Here is a 23,530-nt window from a genome sequence, read left to right on the forward strand (position 1 = left end):
ACACATGGGCATAGTGGACTTGTGAACCTACAAGAACACATGGGCATAGTGGACTTGTGAACCTGCAAGAACACATGGGCATAGTGGACTAGTGAACCTACAAGAACACATGGGCATAGTGGACTTGTGAACCTACAAGAACACATGGGCATAGTGGACTAGTGAACCTACAAGAACACATGGGCATAGTGGACTTGTGAACCTACAAGAACACATGGGCATAGTGGACTAGTGAACCTGCAAGAACACATGGGCATAGTGGACTAGTGAACCTGCAAGAACACATGGGCATAGTGGACTAGTGAACCTACAAGAACACATGGGCATAGTGGACTAGTGAACCTACAAGAACACATGGGCATAGTGGACTTGTGAACCTACAAGAACACATGGGCATAGTGGACTAGTGAACCTGCAAGAACACATGGGCATAGTGGACTAGTGAACCTACAAGAACACATGGGCATAGTGGACTAGTGAACCTACAAGAACACATGGGCATAGTGGACTAGTGAACCTACAAGAACACATGGGCATAGTGGACTTGTGAACCTGCAAGAACACATGGGCATAGTGGACTTGTGAACCTACAAGAACACATGGGCATAGTGGACTAGTGAACCTACAAGAACACATGGGCATAGTGGACTTGTGAACCTGCAAGAACACATGGGCATAGTGGACTAGTGAACCTGCAAGAACACATGGGCATAGTGGACTAGTGAACCTACAAGAACACATGGGCATAGTGGACTAGTGAACCTACAAGAACACATGGGCATAGTGGACTAGTGAACCTGCAAGAACACATGGGCATAGTGGACTAGTGAACCTACAAGAACACATGGGCATAGTGGACTAGTGAACCTGCAAGAACACATGGGCATAGTGGACTAGTGAACCTGCAAGAACACATGGGCATAGTGGACTAGTGAACCTGCAAGAACACATGGGCATAGTGGACTAGTGAACCTGCAAGAACACATGGGCATAGTGGACTAGTGAACCTACAAGAACACATGGGCATAGTGGACTAGTGAACCTACAAGAACACATGGGCATAGTGGACTAGTGAACCTACAAGAACACATGGGCATAGTGGACTAGTGAACCTGCAAGAACACATGGGCATAGTGGACTAGTGAACCTGCAAGAACACATGGGCATAGTGGACTAGTGAACCTACAAGAACACATGGGCATAGTGGACTAGTGAACCTGCAAGAACACATGGGCATAGTGGACTAGCGAACCTGCAAGAACACATGGGCATAGTGGACTAGTGAACCTACAAGAACACATGGGCATAGTGGACTAGTGAACCTGCAAGAACACATGGGCATAGTGGACTAGTGAACCTCCAAGAACACATGGGCATAGTGGACTAGTGAACCTACAAGAACACATGGGCATAGTGGACTTGTGAACCTACAAGAACACATGGGCATAGTGGACTAGTGAACCTACAAGAACACATGGGCATAGTGGACTAGTGAACCTACAAGAACACATGGGCATAGTGGACTTGTGAACCTACAAGAACACATGGGCATAGTGGACTTGTGAACCTACAAGAACACATGGGCATAGTGGACTAGTGAACCTACAAGAACACATGGGCATAGTGGACTTGTGAACCTACAAGACCACATGGGCATAGTGGACTTGTGAACCTACAAGAACACATGGGCATAGTGGACTAGTGAACCTACAAGAACACATGGGCACAGTGGACTTGTGAACCTACAAGAACACATGGGCATAGTGGACTTGTGAACCTACAAGAACACATGGGCATAGTGGACTAGTGAACCTACAAGAACACATGGGCATAGTGGACTAGTGAACCTGCAAGAACACATGGGCATAGTGGACTAGTGAACCTGCAAGAACACATGGGCATAGTGGACTTGTGAACCTACAAGAACACATGGGCATAGTGGACTTGTGAACCTACAAGAACACATGGGCATAGTGGACTTGTGAACCTACAAGAACACATGGGCATAGTGGACTAGTGAACCTGCAAGAACACATGGGCATAGTGGACTAGTGAACCTACAAGAACACATGGGCATAGTGGACTAGTGAACCTACAAGAACACATGGGCATAGTGGACTAGAGAACCTGCAAAAACACATGGGCATAGTGGACTAGTGAACCTACAAGAACACATGGGCATAGTGGACTTGTGAACCTGCAAGAACACATGGGCATAGTGGACTAGTGAACCTGCAAGAACACATGGGCATAGTGGACTAGTGAACCTACAAGAACACATGGGCATAGTGGACTAGTGAACCTGCAAGAACACATGGGCATAGTGGACTAGTGAACCTACAAGAACACATGGGCATAGTGGACTTGTGAACCTACAAGAACACATGGGCATAGTGGACTTGTGAACCTACAAGAACACATGGGCATAGTGGACTTGTGAACCTACAAGAACACATGGGCATAGTGGACTAGTGAACCTACAAGAACACATGGGCATAGTGGACTAGTGAACCTACAAGAACACATGGGCATAGTGGACTAGTGAACCTACAAGAACACATGGGCATAGTGGACTAGTGAACCTGCAAGAACACATGGGCATAGTGGACTAGTGAACCTACTTTAACTTGTATTTAATTTATAGTGTTTAATATTATTGGATAATTAAGCCTTTGGAATACCAAGAGGACCCCTACCTAATCAATTTTTAATTGTATATATATGACATGATTGGGCAGGGCACAGAGGCACTTAAGAACAAAATCTTCTTTCTGCTCATTGCTTTTTGCTTCTCATTCAATAGTAACTTTAATACCCGACTGCTTCATAACATAATGTACTACTACATTAATGTTGTGTGTGTCTGTTTCATGTTGGTCAGCCTTGTTCCAAAAGCTATTACCATTACCAATTAACTATCAATTGACAAGTACTCAATGAACACTCACCTTAAAAAAAGATGAAAGCACTGCTTGTGCTAGTAGAATGAGCAGTGTCGGCAGCAGATTGTGTTCACATCAAGTGACTTTCATTAGTTTACATGTATGTTATCAATATGATTGCAATAACTAATTCCCATTTAATTTACTTGTATTTTTGTTGATTTGTTGGTGTTAGTTAATAACTAAAATGGTCTGTATGTTGTTTTTTGGAACCATTCCAATATTTCAATTCCATTGTTCGATCCTATATAAAAGTACTGAGCACATTGTACACAGTGCTAACACACATCGGTGTATATGGGTAAGACCAACATGCACAAATCTACAAATGTAGATATATGCACGCACAATCAAAGAAACCAAGGGCAATTTCAAAAAGTTGACTCGTTTTTGAGAAATCACCCAAAAACCAGTGTGAATATGTCCACCCACGAAAAAAAAAATCCTGATGGAAATACACAACAAACAATACAGATAATGCTTCTCACATCACATTTTCGTGGATAAAAAGTGATATTTTGTTTTCATATAACCACAGTACTTCAAAGTGAAATTTTTTCAAAATACATTATACAATTCAAAGCTGCTGTACTTTTTACCACATAAGTTTTTATTGCCATTAATTGTTCATTACCCAAACGCATACAGACAATTTATAGCTGTACAGAAGTTTTTGCAAACTATCATCAGATTAATCCCTACTAAATCAGCTTTTGAAGTAGAAACTAACAGATCACTACAAATTTCCCAAATTCTGCATTCCTTTCTAGTGATTACTGCTGTGGGATACATGTTGTAAGGCATAACAAGGTAAATGTTAAATTGAAGCAGCAGTCTCCATTTCAAACAGAAAGTAACATATAAAAGATGATAATATCATAAACAGGTCCTTCACACCCCCAACACTTTTTTGTATACACGTACACATGTAATCCTATCCTACTCATATCCCTATGTAACTTGGGCACTGAATCACCTAATATTACACCTCTGGCATATAACACCATACATGTACTCTATCCATCCATCATCACCCCCATGCTTACTGCCTGCATTGCATAAGCAGCTCACTATGCAAACCATCCGTACCTTACCTTAGTCTATGAAGGTCATCTATGTAATTCTGTCTCTCTACTTTGTGGCCTCTTGCATCTGCAAATGCTGAAATAATCATTTAAAACTGTAATCAATCAACTTATCAATAAAATAATAAGGCTCTGCATCCTAATTTAATTGATATAATCTGTATTACTGATTATTTGTTATTTAGAATGACAAATAGAACAATGGACAAGTTTTGGTAAAGGCATACATGATTAAATCATATATGGTTGACACAAGTTTCAATAGACACACACAAACTAGAATGTCCAGTCGATTATGAACATTAGCCCGACGACTGACCAGCAAACAAATGATGCTTCAAAGTTCTTCTGGGTAGTTATAAGTGTCCGCTGTAACCAGTTTGAAAGGTTTTGTAATTTGTACACATTGTTGAAAGTGAAATGGTTAAATGTACATAGTGCAAGTATGATAGTCTTCTCCATGTAAACTGATATGCCACCATAATGTCTTGGGCCAAATTAAAAAGGTTTCAAGTTACATTTACACTGTTCAAAGAATAGGAATCCAATTTGCTACATGTAATGCTGAGCTTATCAATGTTGTGCATGTTGTTAAGGGATGTGTAATGAATGGAGCATGCTGACAAGAGCACAGTAATTGTGCCATTTAATTTGTCCAAACTTTATGCTCCAATCAAATCTACTCTGCTTCTTGTTTTACAGGCACCTTTGAAAATTGAACAATTATCAACCCAGGTTTAGATTATCGCTGGTTAAAGACAATTTCAACTAAAGTGTTTGATTTCAAGTTAATTCTGAATTTGTCAAGAGAGATCTGACAATAAAGCTTTTCCATTAAAAAAGGTTGATCAAAAACCTAAATTGACATCATTTCAATGAAGACAAAACCCATCAATACATTTTGTGTATCAAGTTGAATAATTCTCAGGCTGGCTATGCATCACAACCCAAAGCAGTGTGTTGTACTATACAATAATTAATGTACACTTTATGAAGTACCAGCCTGCAATTTACAACCCCTAAGCTGGAATCAAGTACGTACAAATCAGCCCAATATGGCTGACCTTTAAGCCCACTCAACTTGTAGTGCACATTAACAAATCACAGAATACACACGTAATATTGTCGTCTTACTCTACAGGAAAAAGCAGGTCATTAGTCATACTCAAACATGACAATATACTGTATTTGTAAGTAACATCAAAGGATACCATCACAGGAGCTTCTTGAAATGTTAGTATCAGGGATCTGCTGAATATCTTTAGTTCAATAGTGAAAGTCAAAACTGAGCATGCAAAGACATGATCAAAGTTTCTTGATAAACCATTTTTATTTGGTATTTATGATATGAAACTTGTACATGTTCACCTTCTCATACCCTAAAACTGCGCTGGTTTTCATTTTCAATCGTACAAGCATCACATGAGATCTTATCTTACTTTACAAGGATTCACAGTCGCCAAAGACTTGCTTTAGAGCTCATTAACATGTTATCAAAAGATGAAAGTTGCGGATTAATTTCAATCTTTCAATCCTCTAAACCTTGATCATGTTGGTCAGGAGAGACTGATGGAAGGGATATGGACCAAACTAAAGGGGACTTTCAGTCAACTATTGATCAACTGTGTGATCCTCTAATGATTGTATGGCGTCTGACTGGCACCCCGAACCAAGATACATATGGTACATGTATTGACAAAATAGGGATACCAACAACCTATGTACATTGTAGCTCAGTTGACAGAGCACTGGCTCCTAAACCTGTAGGTATTTAGTTAAAACCCTGTTCTAGTCAGTTTCTCTTTGTTTAACCCCAATTTGTTTAATATACATAAATGTGTACAATGAACAGTTATCGGAGTTTGAGTATATTCTTAGTTTTCTTACCAATCAGTGCGTCCGAGGATGTAAACCCCAAGTTTTCAACCATATACCTGCAAAGGAATAATAATAATAATAATCATAACAATGAACAGCTTTAATATAGCGCAAAATTACAAAAAAAGTCTCAAAGCGCTTATTAAAAGTGAAAGAGTGAAACCAGGACTATTGAGTCGGAAATTTACAGAAAATACAGACAAAACTAAGTTTCTTTTACCTTTTAATTGAAAATATACCCGTACATGTACATGTAAACCCTTTACTTTAAATCATTTCCAATTTTGAAGATTTTGAATAAAGCAGAGCTTTGTGTACTGGGTATAATATTTTCAGATGAAAGCTCCAGAGATTATATTAGTGTTTGAACAATATGCGCTTTGAGTTTGCCTAGTTGAAAGGCTAAGTATGTTCATGTTGGGGGCTTGCCTGGTTGAAAGGCTAAGTATGTTTATATTGGGGGCTTGCCTGGTTGAAAGGCTAAGTATGTTCATGTTGGGGGCTTGCCTGGTTGAAAGGCTAAGTATGTTCATGTTGGGGGCTTGCCTGGTTGAAAGGCTAAGTATGTTCATGTTGGGGGCTTGCCTGGTTGAAAGGCTAAGTATGTTCATGTTGGGGGCTTGCCTGGTTGAAAGGCTAAGTATGTTCATGTTGGGGGGCTTGCCTGGTTGAAAGGCTAAGTATGTTCATGTTGGGGGCTTGCCTGGTTGAAAGGCTAAGTATGTTCATGTTGGGGGCTTGCCTGGTTGAAAGACTAAGTATGTTCATGTTGGGGGCTTGCCTGGTTGAAAGGCTAAGTATGTTCATGTTGGGGGCTTGCCTGGTTGAAAGGCTAAGTATGTTCATGTTGGGGGGCTTGCCTGGTTGAAAGGCTAAGTATGTTCATGTTGAGGGCTTGCCTGGTTGAAAGGCTAAGTATGTTCATGTTGGGGGCTTGCCTGGTTGAAAGGCTAAGTATGTTCATGTAGGGGGCTTGCCTGGTTGAAAGGCTTAGTATGTTCATGTTGGGGGCTTGCCTGGTTGAAAGGCTAAGTATGTTCATGTTGGGGGCTTGCCTGGTTGAAAAGCTAAGTATGTTCATGTTGAGGGCTTGCCTGGTTGAAAGGCTAAGTATGTTCATGTTGGGGGCTTGCCTGGTTGAAAGGCTAAGTATGTTCATGTTGGGGTCTTGCCTGGTTGAAAGGCTAAGTATGTTCATGTTGGGGGCTTGCCTGGTTGAAAGGCTAAGTATGTTAATGTTGGGGGCTTGCCTGGTTGAAAGGCTAAGTATGTTTATGTTGGGGGCTTGCCTGGTTGAAAGGCTAAGTATGTTTATGTTGGGGGCTTGCCTGGTTGAAAGGCTAAGTATGTTCATGTTGGGGGCTTGCCTGGTTGAAAGGCTAAGTATGTTCATGTTGGGGGGCTTGCCTGGTTGAAAGGCTAAGTATATTTATGTTGGGGGCTTGCCTGGTTGAAAGGCTAAGTATGTTAATGTTGGGGGCTTGCCTGGTTGAAATGCTAAGTATGTTCATGTTGAGGGCTTGCCTGGTTGAAAGGCTAAGTATGTTCATGTTTGGGGCTTGCCTGGTTGAAAGGCTAAGTATGTTTATGTTGGGGGCTTGCCTGGTTGAAAGGCTAAGTATGTTCATGTTGGGGGCTTGCCTGGTTGAAAGGCTAAGTATGTTCATGTTGGGGGCTTGCCTGGTTGAAAGGCTAAGTATGTTCATCTTGGGGGGCTTGCCTGGTTGAAAGGCTAAGTATGTTCATGTTGGGGGCTTGCCTGGTTGAAAGGCTAAGTATGTTCAGGTTTGGGGCATGCCTGGTTGAAAGGCTAAGTATGTTCATGTTGGGTGCTTGCATGGTTGAAAGGCTATGTATGTTCATGTTGGGGGGGCTTGCCTGGTTGAAAGGCTAAGTATGTTCATGTTGGGGCTTGCCTGGTTGAAAGGCTAAGTATGTTCATGTTGGGGGGCTTGCCTGGTTGAAAGGCTAAGTATGTTCATGTTGGGGGCTTGCATGGTTGAAAGGCTATATATGTTCATGTAGGGGGCTTGCCTGGTTGAAAGGCTAAGTATGTTTATGTTGGGGGCTTGCCTGGTTGAAAGGCTAAGTATGTTTATGTTGGGGGCTTGCCTGGTTGAAAGGCTAAGTATGTTCATGTTGGGGGCTTGCCTGGTTGAAAGGCTAAGTATGTTCATGTTGGGGGGCTTGCCTGGTTGAAAGGCTAAGTATATTTATGTTCATGTTGGGGGGCTTGCCTGGTTGAAAGGCTAAGTATGTTCATGTTGAGGGCTTGCCTGGTTGAAAGGCTAAGTATGTTCATGTTGAGGGCTTGCCTGGTTGAAAGGCTAAGTATGTTCATGTTGGGGGCTTGCCTGGTTGAAAGGCTAAGTATGTTTATGTTGGGGGCTTGCCTGGTTGAAAGGCTAAGTATGTTCATGTTGGGGGCTTGCCTGGTTGAAAGACTAAGTATGTTCATGTTGGGGGCTTGCCTGGTTGAAAGGCTAAGTATGTTCATCTTGGGGGGCTTGCCTGGTTGAAAGGCTAAGTATGTTCATGTTGGGGGCTTGCCTGGTTGAAAGGCTAAGTATGTTCATGTTTGGGGCTTGCCTGGTTGAAAGGCTAAGTATGTTCATGTTGGGTGCTTGCATGGTTGAAAGGCTATGTATGTTCATGTTGGGGGGGCTTGCCTGGTTGAAAGGCTAAGTATGTTCATGTTGGGGGCTTGCCTGGTTGAAAGGCTAAGTATGTTCATGTTGGGGGCTTGCCTGGTTGAAAGGCTAAGTATGTTCATGTTGGGGGCTTGCCTGGTTGAAAGGCTAAGTATGTTCATCTTGGGGGGCTTGCCTGGTTGAAAGGCTAAGTATGTTCATGTTGGGGGCTTGCCTGGTTGAAAGGCTAAGTATGTTCATGTTTGGGGCTTGCCTGGTTGAAAGGCTAAGTATGTTCATGTTGGGTGCTTGCATGGTTGAAAGGCTATGTATGTTCATGTTGGGGGGGCTTGCCTGGTTGAAAGGCTAAGTATGTTCATGTTGGGGGCTTGCCTGGTTGAAAGGCTAAGTATGTTCATGTTGGGGGGCTTGCCTGGTTGAAAGGCTAAGTATGTTCATGTTGGGGGCTTGCATGGTTGAAAGGCTAAGTATGATCGCGTTGGGGTCTTGCCTGGTTGCAAGGCCAAGTATGTTCATGTTAGGGCTTGCCTGGTTGAAAGGCTAAGTATGTTCATGTTGAGGGCTTGCCTGGTTGAAAGGCTAAGTATGTTCATGTTGGGGGCTTGCCTGGTTGAAAGGCTTAGTATGTTTATATTGGGGGCTTGCCTGGTTGAAAGGCTAAGTATGTTAATGTTGGGGGCTTGCCTGGTTGAAAGGCTAAGTATGTTCATGTTGAGGGCTTGCCTGGTTGAAAGGCTAAGTATGTTCATGTTGGGGGCTTGCCTGGTTGAAAGGCTAAGTATGTTTATGTTGGGGGCTTGCCTGGTTGAAAGGCTAAGTATGTTCATGTTGGGGGCTTGCCTGGTTGAAAGGCTAAGTATGTTCATGTTGGGGGCTTGCCTGGTTGAAAGGCTAAGTATGTTCATCTTGGGGGGCTTGCCTGGTTGAAAGGCTAAGTATGTTCATGTTGGGGGCTTGCCTGGTTGAAAGGCTAAGTATGTTCATGTTTGGGGCTTGCCTGGTTGAAAGGCTAAGTATGTTCATGTTGGGTGCTTGCATGGTTGAAAGGCTATGTATGTTCATGTTGGGGGGCTTGCCTGGTTGAAAGGCTAAGTATGTTCATGTTGGGGCTTGCCTGGTTGAAAGGCTATATATGTTCATGTAGGGGGCTTGCCTGGTTGAAAGGCTAAGTATGTTTATGTTGGGGGCTTGCCTGGTTGAAAGGCTAAGTATGTTTATGTTGGGGGCTTGCCTGGTTGAAAGGCTAAGTATGTTCATGTTGGGGGCTTGCCTGGTTTAAAGGCTAAGTATGTTCATGTTGGGGGCTTGCCTGGTTGAAAGGCTAAGTATATTTATGTTGGGGGCTTGCCTGGTTGAAAGGCTAAGTATGTTAATGTTGGGGCTTGCCTGGTTGAAAGGCTAAGTATGTTCATATTGAGGGCTTGCCTGGTTGAAAGGCTAAGTATGTTCATGTTGGGGGCTTGCCTGGTTGAAAGGCTAAGTATGTTCATGTTGGGGGCTTGCCTGGTTGAAAGGCTAAGTATGTTCATGTTGGGGGGCTTGCCTGGTTGAAAGGCTAAGTATGTTCATGTTGAGGGCTTGCCTGGTTGAAAGGCTAAGTATGTTCATGTTGGGGGCTTGCCTGGTTGAAAGGCTAAGTATGTTCATGTAGGGGGCTTGCCTGGTTGAAAGGCTTAGTATGTTCATGTTGGGGGCTTGCCTGGTTGAAAGGCTAAGTATGTTCATGTTGGGGGCTTGCCTGGTTGAAAAGCTAAGTATGTTCATGTTGAGGGCTTGCCTGGTTGAAAGGCTAAGTATGTTCATGTTGGGGGCTTGCCTGGTTGAAAGGCTAAGTATGTTCATGTTGGGGTCTTGCCTGGTTGAAAGGCTAAGTATGTTCATGTTGGGGGCTTGCCTGGTTGAAAGGCTAAGTATGTTAATGTTGGGGGCTTGCCTGGTTGAAAGGCTAAGTATGTTTATGTTGGGGGCTTGCCTGGTTGAAAGGCTAAGTATGTTTATGTTGGGGGCTTGCCTGGTTGAAAGGCTAAGTATGTTCATATTGGGGGCTTGCCTGGTTGAAAGGCTAAGTATGTTCATGTTGGGGGGCTTGCCTGGTTGAAAGGCTAAGTATATTTATGTTGGGGGCTTGCCTGGTTGAAAGGCTAAGTATGTTAATGTTGGGGGCTTGCCTGGTTGAAATGCTAAGTATGTTCATGTTGAGGGCTTGCCTGGTTGAAAGGCTAAGTATGTTCATGTTGGGGGCTTGCCTGGTTGAAAGGCTAAGTATGTTTATGTTGGGGGCTTGCCTGGTTGAAAGGCTAAGTATGTTCATGTTGGGGGCTTGCCTGGTTGAAAGGCTAAGTATGTTCATGTTGGGGGCTTGCCTGGTTGAAAGGCTAAGTATGTTCATCTTGGGGGGCTTGCCTGGTTGAAAGGCTAAGTATGTTCATGTTGGGGGCTTGCCTGGTTGAAAGGCTAAGTATGTTCAGGTTTGGGGCATGCCTGGTTGAAAGGCTAAGTATGTTCATGTTGGGTGCTTGCATGGTTGAAAGGCTATGTATGTTCATGTTGGGGGGGCTTGCCTGGTTGAAAGGCTAAGTATGTTCATGTTGGGGCTTGCCTGGTTGAAAGGTTTAGTATGTTCATGTTGGGGGGCTTGCCTGGTTGAAAGGCTAAGTATGTTCATGTTGGGGGCTTGCATGGTTGAAAGGCTATATATGTTCATGTAGGGGGCTTGCCTGGTTGAAAGGCTAAGTATGTTTATGTTGGGGGCTTGCCTGGTTGAAAGGCTAAGTATGTTTATGTTGGGGGCTTGCCTGGTTGAAAGGCTAAGTATGTTCATGTTGGGGGCTTGCCTGGTTGAAAGGCTAAGTATGTTCATGTTGGGGGGCTTGCCTGGTTGAAAGGCTAAGTATATTTATGTTCATGTTGGGGGGCTTGCCTGGTTGAAAGGCTAAGTATGTTCATGTTGAGGGCTTGCCTGGTTGAAAGGCTAAGTATGTTCATGTTGAGGGCTTGCCTGGTTGAAAGGCTAAGTATGTTCATGTTGGGGGCTTGCCTGGTTGAAAGGCTAAGTATGTTTATGTTGGGGGCTTGCCTGGTTGAAAGGCTAAGTATGTTCATGTTGGGGGCTTGCCTGGTTGAAAGACTAAGTATGTTCATGTTGGGGGCTTGCCTGGTTGAAAGGCTAAGTATGTTCATCTTGGGGGGCTTGCCTGGTTGAAAGGCTAAGTATGTTCATGTTGGGGGCTTGCCTGGTTGAAAGGCTAAGTATGTTCATGTTTGGGGCTTGCCTGGTTGAAAGGCTAAGTATGTTCATGTTGGGTGCTTGCATGGTTGAAAGGCTATGTATGTTCATGTTGGGGGGGCTTGCCTGGTTGAAAGGCTAAGTATGTTCATGTTGGGGGCTTGCCTGGTTGAAAGGCTAAGTATGTTCATGTTGGGGGCTTGCCTGGTTGAAAGGCTAAGTATGTTCATGTTGGGGGCTTGCCTGGTTGAAAGGCTAAGTATGTTCATCTTGGGGGGCTTGCCTGGTTGAAAGGCTAAGTATGTTCATGTTGGGGGCTTGCCTGGTTGAAAGGCTAAGTATGTTCATGTTTGGGGCTTGCCTGGTTGAAAGGCTAAGTATGTTCATGTTGGGTGCTTGCATGGTTGAAAGGCTATGTATGTTCATGTTGGGGGGGCTTGCCTGGTTGAAAGGCTAAGTATGTTCATGTTGGGGGCTTGCCTGGTTGAAAGGCTAAGTATGTTCATGTTGGGGGGCTTGCCTGGTTGAAAGGCTAAGTATGTTCATGTTGGGGGCTTGCATGGTTGAAAGGCTAAGTATGATCGCGTTGGGGTCTTGCCTGGTTGCAAGGCCAAGTATGTTCATGTTAGGGCTTGCCTGGTTGAAAGGCTAAGTATGTTCATGTTGAGGGCTTGCCTGGTTGAAAGGCTAAGTATGTTCATGTTGGGGGGCTTGCCTGGTTGAAAGGCTAAGTATGTTCATGTTGGGGGCTTGCATGGTTGAAAGGCTAAGTATGATCGCGTTGGGGTCTTGCCTGGTTGCAAGGCCAAGTATGTTCATGTTAGGGCTTGCCTGGTTGAAAGGCTAAGTATGTTCATGTTGAGGGCTTGCCTGGTTGAAAGGCTAAGTATGTTCATGTTGGGGGCTTGCCTGGTTGAAAGGCTTAGTATGTTTATATTGGGGGCTTGCCTGGTTGAAAGGCTAAGTATGTTAATGTTGGGGGCTTGCCTGGTTGAAAGGCTAAGTATGTTCATGTTGAGGGCTTGCCTGGTTGAAAGGCTAAGTATGTTCATGTTGGGGGCTTGCCTGGTTGAAAGGCTAAGTATGTTTATGTTGGGGGCTTGCCTGGTTGAAAGGCTAAGTATGTTCATGTTGGGGGCTTGCCTGGTTGAAAGGCTAAGTATGTTCATGTTGGGGGCTTGCCTGGTTGAAAGGCTAAGTATGTTCATCTTGGGGGGCTTGCCTGGTTGAAAGGCTAAGTATGTTCATGTTGGGGGCTTGCCTGGTTGAAAGGCTAAGTATGTTCATGTTTGGGGCTTGCCTGGTTGAAAGGCTAAGTATGTTCATGTTGGGTGCTTGCATGGTTGAAAGGCTATGTATGTTCATGTTGGGGGGCTTGCCTGGTTGAAAGGCTAAGTATGTTCATGTTGGGGGCTTGCCTGGTTGAAAGGCTATATATGTTCATGTAGGGGGCTTGCCTGGTTGAAAGGCTAAGTATGTTTATGTTGGGGGCTTGCCTGGTTGAAAGGCTAAGTATGTTTATGTTGGGGGCTTGCCTGGTTGAAAGGCTAAGTATGTTCATGTTGGGGGCTTGCCTGGTTTAAAGGCTAAGTATGTTCATGTTGGGGGCTTGCCTGGTTGAAAGGCTAAGTATATTTATGTTGGGGGCTTGCCTGGTTGAAAGGCTAAGTATGTTAATGTTGGGGCTTGCCTGGTTGAAAGGCTAAGTATGTTCATATTGAGGGCTTGCCTGGTTGAAAGGCTAAGTATGTTCATGTTGGGGGCTTGCCTGGTTGAAAGGCTAAGTATGTTTATGTTGGGGGCTTGCCTGGTTGAAAGGCTAAGTATGTTCATGTTGGGGGCTTGCCTGGTTGAAAGGCTAAGTATGTTCATCTTGGGGGCTTGCCTGGTTGAAAGGCTAAGTATGTTCATGTTGGGGGGGCTTGCCTGGTTGAAAGGCTAAGTATGTTAATGTTGGGGGCTTGCCTGGTTGAAAGGCTAAGTATGTTCATGTAGGGGGCTTGCCTGGTTGAAAGGCTAAGTATGTTCATCTTGGGGGCTTGCCTGGTTGAAAGGCTCAGTATGTTCAAGTTGGTCATGTATGGAGTTGTGAGTAGAGTGACTGTAGCACTCTCCACAGCAAGAATCAATCAATCAATTAATCAAAGGTCATTTGGGTGTCATGGCCGAGTGGATAAGAACACCGAACTCAAGCTCTGGTGCTTCTGTTCAGCAGAGTGTGGGTTCGAATCCCGGTCGTGACACTTGTGTCCCTGAGCAAGACACTTAACTATAATTGATTCTCTCCACCCAGGGGTAAATGGGTACCTGTGATGGCAGAGATGGTTCTTGTGACTGATTTAGCCGCATATTAATGTTGCACAATGCTGTATACTCCCCACCAGGGAGCTGAGATTGTTTAAGGAGTGATTTAAGGCCCAGTGACCAGGGGTAATAATGTGAAGCTCTTTGGGACGCCCTCCGGGTGTGAAAAGCGCTATATAAAAACGGGTTATTAGCTGTTCCGACTTAGTCGGAACAGGTATTGTTTTTGTGAAGATTTTTATTATTTTTATTATTAGTATTATTATTATTCTTTGTTTCTGCCTAAATCCCATAGGGTTTGTACACGTTTTTATTTTAAGCCTAATATCCTAGAGCGTAAATATGAAAAAATTAGATCCTATATTAAATTGGAGCTTAGAACATAAACTTTAACCTTAAAGTAAAAAATGTAAAAATTCTTCATTAATTAGCCACTTACAGCGAGGTGAATATTTAATAAGTCAACATTGTTGGCACCATATCTCCAAAAGTGTACCCCGATCGTCAATGTTTTTTCAGTTTCAGACTTCTGGAATACTGTAGATGTGCATTCCGGCCTAAAATCATGGACGTCACAATGACGTCATTTATAGTGCGTTTTCGAACGTGTACAAAACATATGGAGATTATGAAAACAAATCCGACTTCTATATAACTGGATGCAGTCGCTTCCATGTTATTGTTAAATATTCTTTATGGTAAATGCAATTCAGTATGTACCTATCATGAGTTGTGACTTCTTGAGAGGAGTCTACTCAGGTCTCCTTTTCTTGTTTTTCTACTTATGTTCTGGACCACAGCGAAGTGTCTTTTTATTCGTTTCCTAACCGAGTTCTGGACCAATATACTTTGCACACGAATGTGTGGGGTTTTCGTTTAACAAACGTGCGTATATAAATAGGGGTTTTTGACGACGACAACATACCATGGTGTCCACAGAATTACACTAAACTTCAACAGTTTGAAGATAATGACAGTTGAAAGCTTCCCTTAAAATATTGCTTGCTGTGGTGTTGTAGTTTTTGAGAAATGAGTGAAAAAATTTCAAATTTAGACTCCGAGGTGGCGTCCTCCGTGGACGAACGTGCGTAATTGAATAGGGGTTTTTGACGACGACGACGTCCTCGCCAAAAACCCCTAAAGGCATCTAATACTACATTTCAACCCTACTTAATAGTTAAACGCGTTAGCAGTTAATATTTAGTGACAATGTTCGCAAAATCATGACACGAGAATTATTTCGCCGGATCATAATCCCCTCTGTTGATATACATACATGTAAACCCTTCAGTTATACATTGGCCCTCATAGCCTAGTGGTCATCAGTCGCGCTTATTTAACTGATACATGCGAGTTCGAATCTGCGCACGGGAACAATATTTTGTTGATCCCCCAAAACTTAAAAAAATATTTCTTTTTGTAATATTTAAATTAGATTCTTATCTTTATATCCATAGTGTTGCCTTTTCTTTTTCTCAATTGTTAGCCCAACATAACATGTGTGCATGCATGACACGATGATGTTTGAAAAACACAGTAAGCGGAAAATGGTGATCATAAGCGCAGAGTTTGGTGGTTAAGAGTTCTGTGAAATCAAATCGTACTAGATCAAAAATCAAACCACCGACCCCCAAAAATGTTAATTATCGTAATTAATTAACCACGTGACCCATATTTGCATATTTAATTGGGAAATCTTTGTAGCACCATATCTCAAGAAGTAAACTGCCGTTTTTTAGACTGTTTGTAGTTAAAGACTCCTTGGGGATTGGAGATTAATTTTGAAAAACCGTGACCTCAAGTTGACCTCTACTTCCAGGTCAACCCAAAGTGTGGCAATATCGATTTTCAAACTGTTCTCAGTTAGAGACTCCTTGGGCATTGGAGATTAGCCTTAGGTTACCATGACCCCATGTCGACCTCTACTTCCGGGTCAACCGGAAGTGGCACCATAACTCATTCAGCATTTTCTTCTTTTTTTCAATGATAGACTCCTTGGTCATTTTAGCTCATAATCCAAACAGGAACACGGAACAGCTTTGTGTTTGTTCACAAACACCTAATGTCTAGTTATTGTTCTTATTATTATTATTATTATTTGTAGAGCGCCAAAATCAAGAGTTTGTTCTAAGGCGCTGAAGCACAGTTGAATGGTTAGATAGCCTGCTGGAACAAGTGAGCGTCTTGAATGAGGTGAGTGAGGTGGCATTTCTGATCTGTGTAGGACGTAGGTAGGAAGCTTATTATTCCACATTTTAGGGCCATATTCAGAGAATGATCTCTCTGCAAAAGTATTATAGTGAGTTTTTGGCAAAACAAAAAGGGAGCGTGAGGTAGAAAAACAAAGATGTCTTTGTTGAGATCTTAATTCGAGCATGTCCACGATATGTCCAGGAGCTTGCTTATGGTACGCTTTATACATCAGGATCATAACTTTGAAGGAGATTCTTTGAGTGATGGGAAGCCAATGTAGGTTGAATAGATAAAGACTGATGGAGTCGTATTTGCTTATACTTAGAATCAATCTTGCAGCAGTCCTTTGAACATTATGAAGCCTTCTTTCCAGGTTCTTGTTGATGCCAGTCAAGAGACTGTTGCAGTAGTCCAGTCTAAATGCTACTAGTGTGTGCACAGCTAACTTTGTGGTCTCGACAGTCAGAAGCTTTCACACTCTACCTAATGTTCACCAGATGGAAGTTGGCAGACTTGACAAAACTGGATACCTGAGCAGACATGTGTGGTTTTTATGTCATATATATTTACTCAATGCTGCCCCCCCCCCCAAAAAAAAAACCCACTTGGAAGTAAAGGTCAAACAACTGTTTGTGAGCTGGAATATATGTAAACCTCATTTTAGACTTCAAATCATTGTAATTTGATAGTTGTGACCTTATGACGGTGCTACTGTATGTTTCATAATTAAATAACATTGCTAATTTGTTTATACAATTCTTAGTACATGTTTTTTTTAAAAGAGGTAACAGAACAAGTAACAAACCTGCAGATGAGATAGCCTGTTCTGTTGATTCCATGTGTGCAGTGAACTCCTATAAAAAAACCTGTTCATCAAACAAACAATATTAAGACATTAGTTTTTACTTCAATTGTTGCAGTTAAAGGTTAGTCCATGAAACACATTTGAAACCATTATGCATTTAAAACTGTTATAAAGTGCATAATGTTAGAAAGATCTTCTGAAAGTAGAATATAATGATCCACACAAACATGCCTCAAATTGCAGTTTCGAGGCATATTTGTATGGATCATTATAATATACTTTTAAAACATCTTCCTAATAATATACGTTTCATAACACACTTAAACACTTTTCATGGACTAACAAATTGGGGTCATGTCAATGTTAGTTTTGTTCTCCCCAAGTCCTTTTGTATCACTGATGTTTTGTATGTGGTCCAGAAGATAAACAAATTGTTAAATAATCAGTTTTTAATTATGTGATTTAAATGTCATGCTTTACTGTATACGTGTATGACATAATCAAGACCTCACAACAAACATTTTATTAAAACGAGTGAACTTTGCCATATGTACAGTGGCGTAACCAGAGGGGGGCAGGCGCCCCCCCGCTCAGAACCCTTGCCCCCCCCCCATATGAAATCAGAGAAAAGTATATTCTCATGGGCCTTATATATAAATCGTTTAAGGCTGCATAAAATGCTGCCGTAAAAAGGAAAACTTGTATTCATATCAGTAGGCCCTATGTGGACTATAACATGAAAAATGCATGGATACGCAGGCCCGCTCGTGTTGGCGGTAAATGTTTGTGGTTTTGCGATTAGAGAGTGCAGGACGCAGACCAATAGCTCCGTTAACACAACTTAATCAGATCGTGCATGTAGAAATTTCTACCTCCATGGTCAGATGCACTACAGAGAAATTTACCACAGCAAAATGGCCAGCGAAAAAGGTTGCTTAGACCATTTCTTCTCCTTTGAAGCAAGCGGTGCAATTGAGAGGTATGCCTATTTTAAATATCCGTTTCGTAACTGAAATGTTATTATTAAACACCCACAATTTCAATCCTGTATTTTTTTTTATTTTTAGAGCTTACACGTGTTACATCAAGGCCGAGTAAAAAAAACTAAGAAACATGTTTAGTGTCTGGGTTTCTCAAAAAAACGAAGGAGGAGGGGCTTTTAATTTTTAATTTCAAGATGGCCGCCATGAATGTCAAATATCAATTGTTTTTTTCTGCTGCTGAAATACACAAAATATTAATGACACAGTTTGGTCAAGGCATTCAGACAAGACATTAAGATTTTTTTGTTTTTGGCTGAGATCATTTAAAATAACCCTTTTTCAAAAAAAAAAGGAGACCTGTCCTGTAAAAAGGAAGCGGGCGGGCAGGGACGCTAAACATTTCTATTTTTCTATTTTTACTTGGCCTAATATTATTATGTTTTGGGTATTTACACACCCACAGAGCCTATTTGAGAATGCCGTGTACAACTCTAAATTGGTACTTGGTGATCACAGTTGGTAATTTAATCCTTTTATACAGTCGAAAAGTATTATCTTATACAAAATGACAAGTTCTCTAAGATTTTGTTGTTTTCGCAATCTTTTGTTACCTGCTGACTATGTAGACTGTAGAACTGCATTGGTGTGTATCAACTATATCAGTTAACATATTTCATAATCTCGCACTTCTTTGGCCCCCCAAATTTAATCTTTGCCCCCACTTGCCCCACCAAATGAAAATGTCTAGTTACGCAGCTGCATATGTACATCTAAATAGGTTAGTTTTGTATACAGTCTAGGGCAATTAGGTCTACATGTACATGATTCCTGAAGTTATTTTTGCCTAAGAGTGCTGTCACAGGTGATGTAATCCATTCAGTTTGGAAAGGCAATAAACCAACTGTCAAAATAATACGTAAATCATGTTGAATTTCAACTTCCAGATTACAAGAGCTGTGTAGGGCAATTTGACATACATTAGCCGTTCCATAGCCTTCAAGGTTGTGTACAAAAAATGCTTAAATTTTGCCGGATTAGGCAAAAGACAAAGTAAAAGCTAACCAATCAAAAACCAAACCAAACCCTGAAATATTTTTGAAAAAGAACCAACTATGCTTGTCGTTCCCTGGTTGTTTTAGGTGGTTGTGCAGCACTTAATGTTTTTTCTTGCTTTTAACATAATACACACAGTAAATGTCCCCAAGATGAATTAAATACTTGCTTTTAACATAATACACACAGTAAATGTCCCCAAGATGAATTAAATACTTGCTTTTAACATAATACACACAGTAAATGTCCCCAAGATGAATTAAATACAACCACAATGTGGATCCCAATACCATACTTATCATGAAACACTGCTGCCTATAACATGCTATAACATGCACACATTGTAGGTGTGTAGGTGGTGTGCAATCTGGCCCACAACAAACAACCAATACATGTACTGTACGTATCAACTGCACTTATGTTCTTTTAATTGAAATCCAAGTTTGATTGTTTAATCTGTCCCACTTCAATAAACAACCAATACATGTACGTATGTACTGCACTTATGTTCTTTTAATGGAAGTTCAATTACATGCATTTGTTTAAAATCCTCCTCATTTTGATTACTCTCCCTAGTTCATGGTTTGATTGTTTAGCATAGCAATTACATGTATGTAAATGCTTATTACCAAAACAACACCCTTGCTAATCTTAGCATTCATTGTGCCAGCCATGGGTGTCAAATCAATCAACATGCTGTCCTGCAATTAAAGCTACATTTAGGAAACTGTAAACTACAGTACTACACTACTATATGCTTTCAATTAGAGGGAGCAATCCACTCTGGTGAACAACAAAACTACTTGCCAACTTATGACCACATAGGAGTTTGCAATGTTTAACAAATTTGGCAAACAGGCTCATAACGAAAGTCAATAAAAGTCGCTCAAACAAACGTGTGATAACGAAGTATAATGAAAATGGTGTATTTCATTTTAAAGAGCAAATGACAGATCAATGGCCAACAAACCTCATAAAAACGTAATGATACTGCAATATTATTGTCCTGAATTAAAGTGAAAATGCCCACATCTTTAAACAAAGCACAATCTTGTCTAAACATATTTAGTAATGTGTTCATATGTTCATACACAATTATGAGTATAATACATTAATTTCAGCCAAATCTGATATGTGACCCAGACCAATCTTCAGAATATTGGTTGATTTGACATGGAATAACGCTCAGCCCAAACTATTTATAATTTTTGATGCTTTTTATTTTGATTTGCAGTATTTTGGAAAAAGTTTGGAACCTTTTGGAGAAAACTTTTAGCTTTAAGCTTAAGAGGTTATACTTGTTTTCAAATTATTTGAACAATTTGTTTTTGCTTCGATGTCATTGATGTTTTTTTTCCGTTAATAATGACAATGCTCACATTTGCACAGCAAACAAATATGCCATACAAGTTTTTCAACAACTTTGGCAAGAGGAATTCTATTTCCATTTCCACCTACTTATAACTGCATAGGCCTAAACTTTGGCCACATAGAAAAAAATAAAAGACACTTAAAGGAAAGTTACTTCAAAAAGGTGTCAGTTACTCATTAAAGCCATTGGACCCTTTCGGTACAGAAGAAGACAAAAAAGTTCACCGATTTACAAATAATTTACAGGGTTTACAGAAGGTAATAGTGAAAGACTTCTCTTGAAATCTTAGTCCATGAAATGCTTTACTTTTTGAGAAAACGGCAAAACAATATAAACTAGATATAGTGTTTGTAGAAACAAACACTAGGTGTTCGGCTATTGTTGGGTCAGTGTTTGAATCAATGAAAAAGTGTTGTTAATAGCTCGTCAAATTGCAAAGAAATCAAAACCAAACAGTTTTCTCGATGTGAAATAATTTTATGATAAAGCATCAAAAAGTGTCCATTTCAACCTAAAAGCCTTTAAATAATGCCTTTTCAAAGCCTTTTACAGGCACTTCCGGTTTAAAAAAGTCAAAAGGTCAAGAGAAGGTCACCAACATACCCATTTTTGTGAAGTACGTGAGGCCCTTTCATATGATGTATAGATTGTCAAAATAGCTTTTGTGGTCGAGGAAATGTGAACTCATGAATAATGGCGACTGGAGAAGAGACTAACTAACCGGAAGGGAAATGTTTGTTGAAAACGCCTTGAAAACAGACTACGTACGTAAAGCCCTTTCATATGATGGAGATTGTCAAAATAGCTTTTGTGGTTGAGGGCATAGGAACATGCATAATGACGACTGGAGAAGAGACTAACTAACCGGAAGGGAAATGTTTGTTGAAAACGCCTTGAAAACAGACTACGTACTTAATACCCTTTCATATGATGTATAGATTGTCTAAATAGCTTTTGTGGTTGGAGCCTTATGCATAATGACGACTGAAGAAGAGACTAACTAACCGGAAAAGAAATGTTGGTTGGAAACGCCTTGAAAATAGACTAAAAAGGAAGCTATTTATAGGAGAAGAACAAATTAAATAAACAAATAAATAATACAAAATTTGGTCGCCAATTGGTCTCCCATCCAAGTACTGACCACGCCCGATTTTGCTTAACTTCAGTGAACGGACGGGAACCGGTGTTATCAACGCAGTACGGTCGTAGATAATGTACAATAAATTCGATTTGAACCAGAAGACAAGGTCAAAAAGTTAAACGCCTTGAACGAAGACTATTCTACATGAAGCTTTTTCGCACTCTATGGATGATCACTGGAGCGTGACTCTCCCGCACAGCTAATACACTACACGTTGTGTGTATGCCTAAGTGTAATGTTTATGCACATACCAACGGGGGATTTACGTTGTTTTTCAGACGTGAATTTCGAAATGTTCAACCTCTCTTTTGAGCCGGAAGACAAAATCAAAATGTGGTCATGTCTGTGAGGCGTTTACGGAGTTTTTAATGCCCTTTCCGATGATGTATTGATTGTAAAAATCCCTCATGTAGATCAAAAGTTATTATTTTTTGAAATAATAAACTTTGAATTAGTGTATCTCGTCAACTGATGACGTCATCGTGACGTAACAACTTTTGTATCATCTACTGGTTATTGTCTACCTGTGTGCAAAGTTTCAACTTAATGCGAGTTTCGCATCTATGCTTTTTCTTGCGGACAATCGACAGCGAGAAGAATAAGAAAACCCCCCCCCCAAAAAAAACAATGAGTTGTTCGGGCTGTTGCCCGAACACCTAATTCTCGTTAGCGAGAATTACGGATTTGTTATAAACACATGTCATGACACGGCGAAACGCGCGAAAACAGGAGTGGGTTTTCCCGTTATTTTCTCCCGACTCTGATGTCCGATTGAGCCTAAATTTCCACAGGATTGTTATTTTATATATAAGTTGTGATACACGAAGTGTGGGACTTGGACAATACTGTTTACCGAAAGTGTATAATGGTTTTAAGATATTGATTCCTCTAAGGTTTTAAAATTACAAATGAATGTCTTGTAAATACACAAAAACATCAGTTAATTCAGAAAATTAAATAAGGCATACATAACAAAACGAAGATAACTATTTAAAGTGTTACAGCACAATACCGGAGTACACTACAGAAAAAAACTCACTAATGTTTCACAAACTGAATAGGTTTTTTTTCTTCAGCCCAACCTAAGTAAATTGCGGAGAATCTGCCTCCTTTAATCAGGGCTTGTAGGTTTGAATAGCGTAGAATACCTGTAGCCCACCATTACCGAGGTCAACCAATAGGTCTTCCTAAGACTGATCCCCTGTCTTTAAGATAAAGACAGGCACTGGTCGTAGAGGTCCTATTCATTGGATATAATGATCACATTGGTCAAAGTCACCTGCAAGTGCTATTTTGTCAAAATAAAGCTTTTGTCACTAATATATGTGTGTTTTGATGATTGGAATGTGAATAAACAGTTAACTAAGGTTCTAAAAAATTAGTTCTTATCTTATTTACAAATTTAAGAGTAGGCCCCGACCCGAGAGGGCGCGATATCTGAAGAAAAAATGCTGCACAGCGCTGAAAAAGACGTCAGACCGGACCACTAGGCACTATTGCTCATGTGAGTCTGACCAGCCATGCAGACTGACCCCATCTTTAGTTGTTTTGCAGCAATACACTTGGTCGGCATTGTCAGAAACATTCAAGAAAAAAAAACTTTTTTTCGAAACGTACAAACTCACGACTTGGACTTGAATGCACTTTGCACGTGTGTTTACTCTACGCATCAAGGCAAAGTTTGCCTCGATTGACGTCACAAAAGGGGTAGGCGGAGTGAGCCCCCCCCCAAACAACTTTATCTATTTTTTTAACATATAAATCGTTACAAACAATTACTAAAAAAATTGTTTTATTGTTACTAAACATATACTCTTATGTTTGAAAAAATGAAAATTCTATTTGTTTCTAGATGTTTGCCAGCTGCACTACATGTATAGAGCAATAGTAAGCATAT

At 41.0% G+C, this 23,530-nt stretch overlaps 1 protein-coding gene across 1 annotated transcript in view; it reads right to left on the reverse strand.

Moving 5' to 3' along the window:
• LOC117295065 (RNA/RNP complex-1-interacting phosphatase-like) overlaps positions 1–23,530 on the reverse strand; it is a 53,368-nt gene that overhangs the window by 3,151 nt on the left and 26,687 nt on the right. Inside the window, exons 7-9 of the mRNA XM_033777638.1 lie at positions 17,085–17,145; positions 5,915–5,961; positions 4,037–4,103 (exon numbers count right to left, since the gene is read on the reverse strand). Of these exons, the coding sequence (XP_033633529.1) occupies positions 4,037–4,103; positions 5,915–5,961; positions 17,085–17,145 (175 nt within the window). The remainder of the gene's footprint in view (positions 1–4,036; positions 4,104–5,914; positions 5,962–17,084; positions 17,146–23,530) is intronic.

Source organism: Asterias rubens, chromosome 9 (genome assembly GCF_902459465.1).
Source record: "Asterias rubens chromosome 9, eAstRub1.3, whole genome shotgun sequence".
In the NCBI taxonomy this organism is placed as follows: Eukaryota; Metazoa; Echinodermata; class Asteroidea; order Forcipulatida; family Asteriidae; genus Asterias; species Asterias rubens.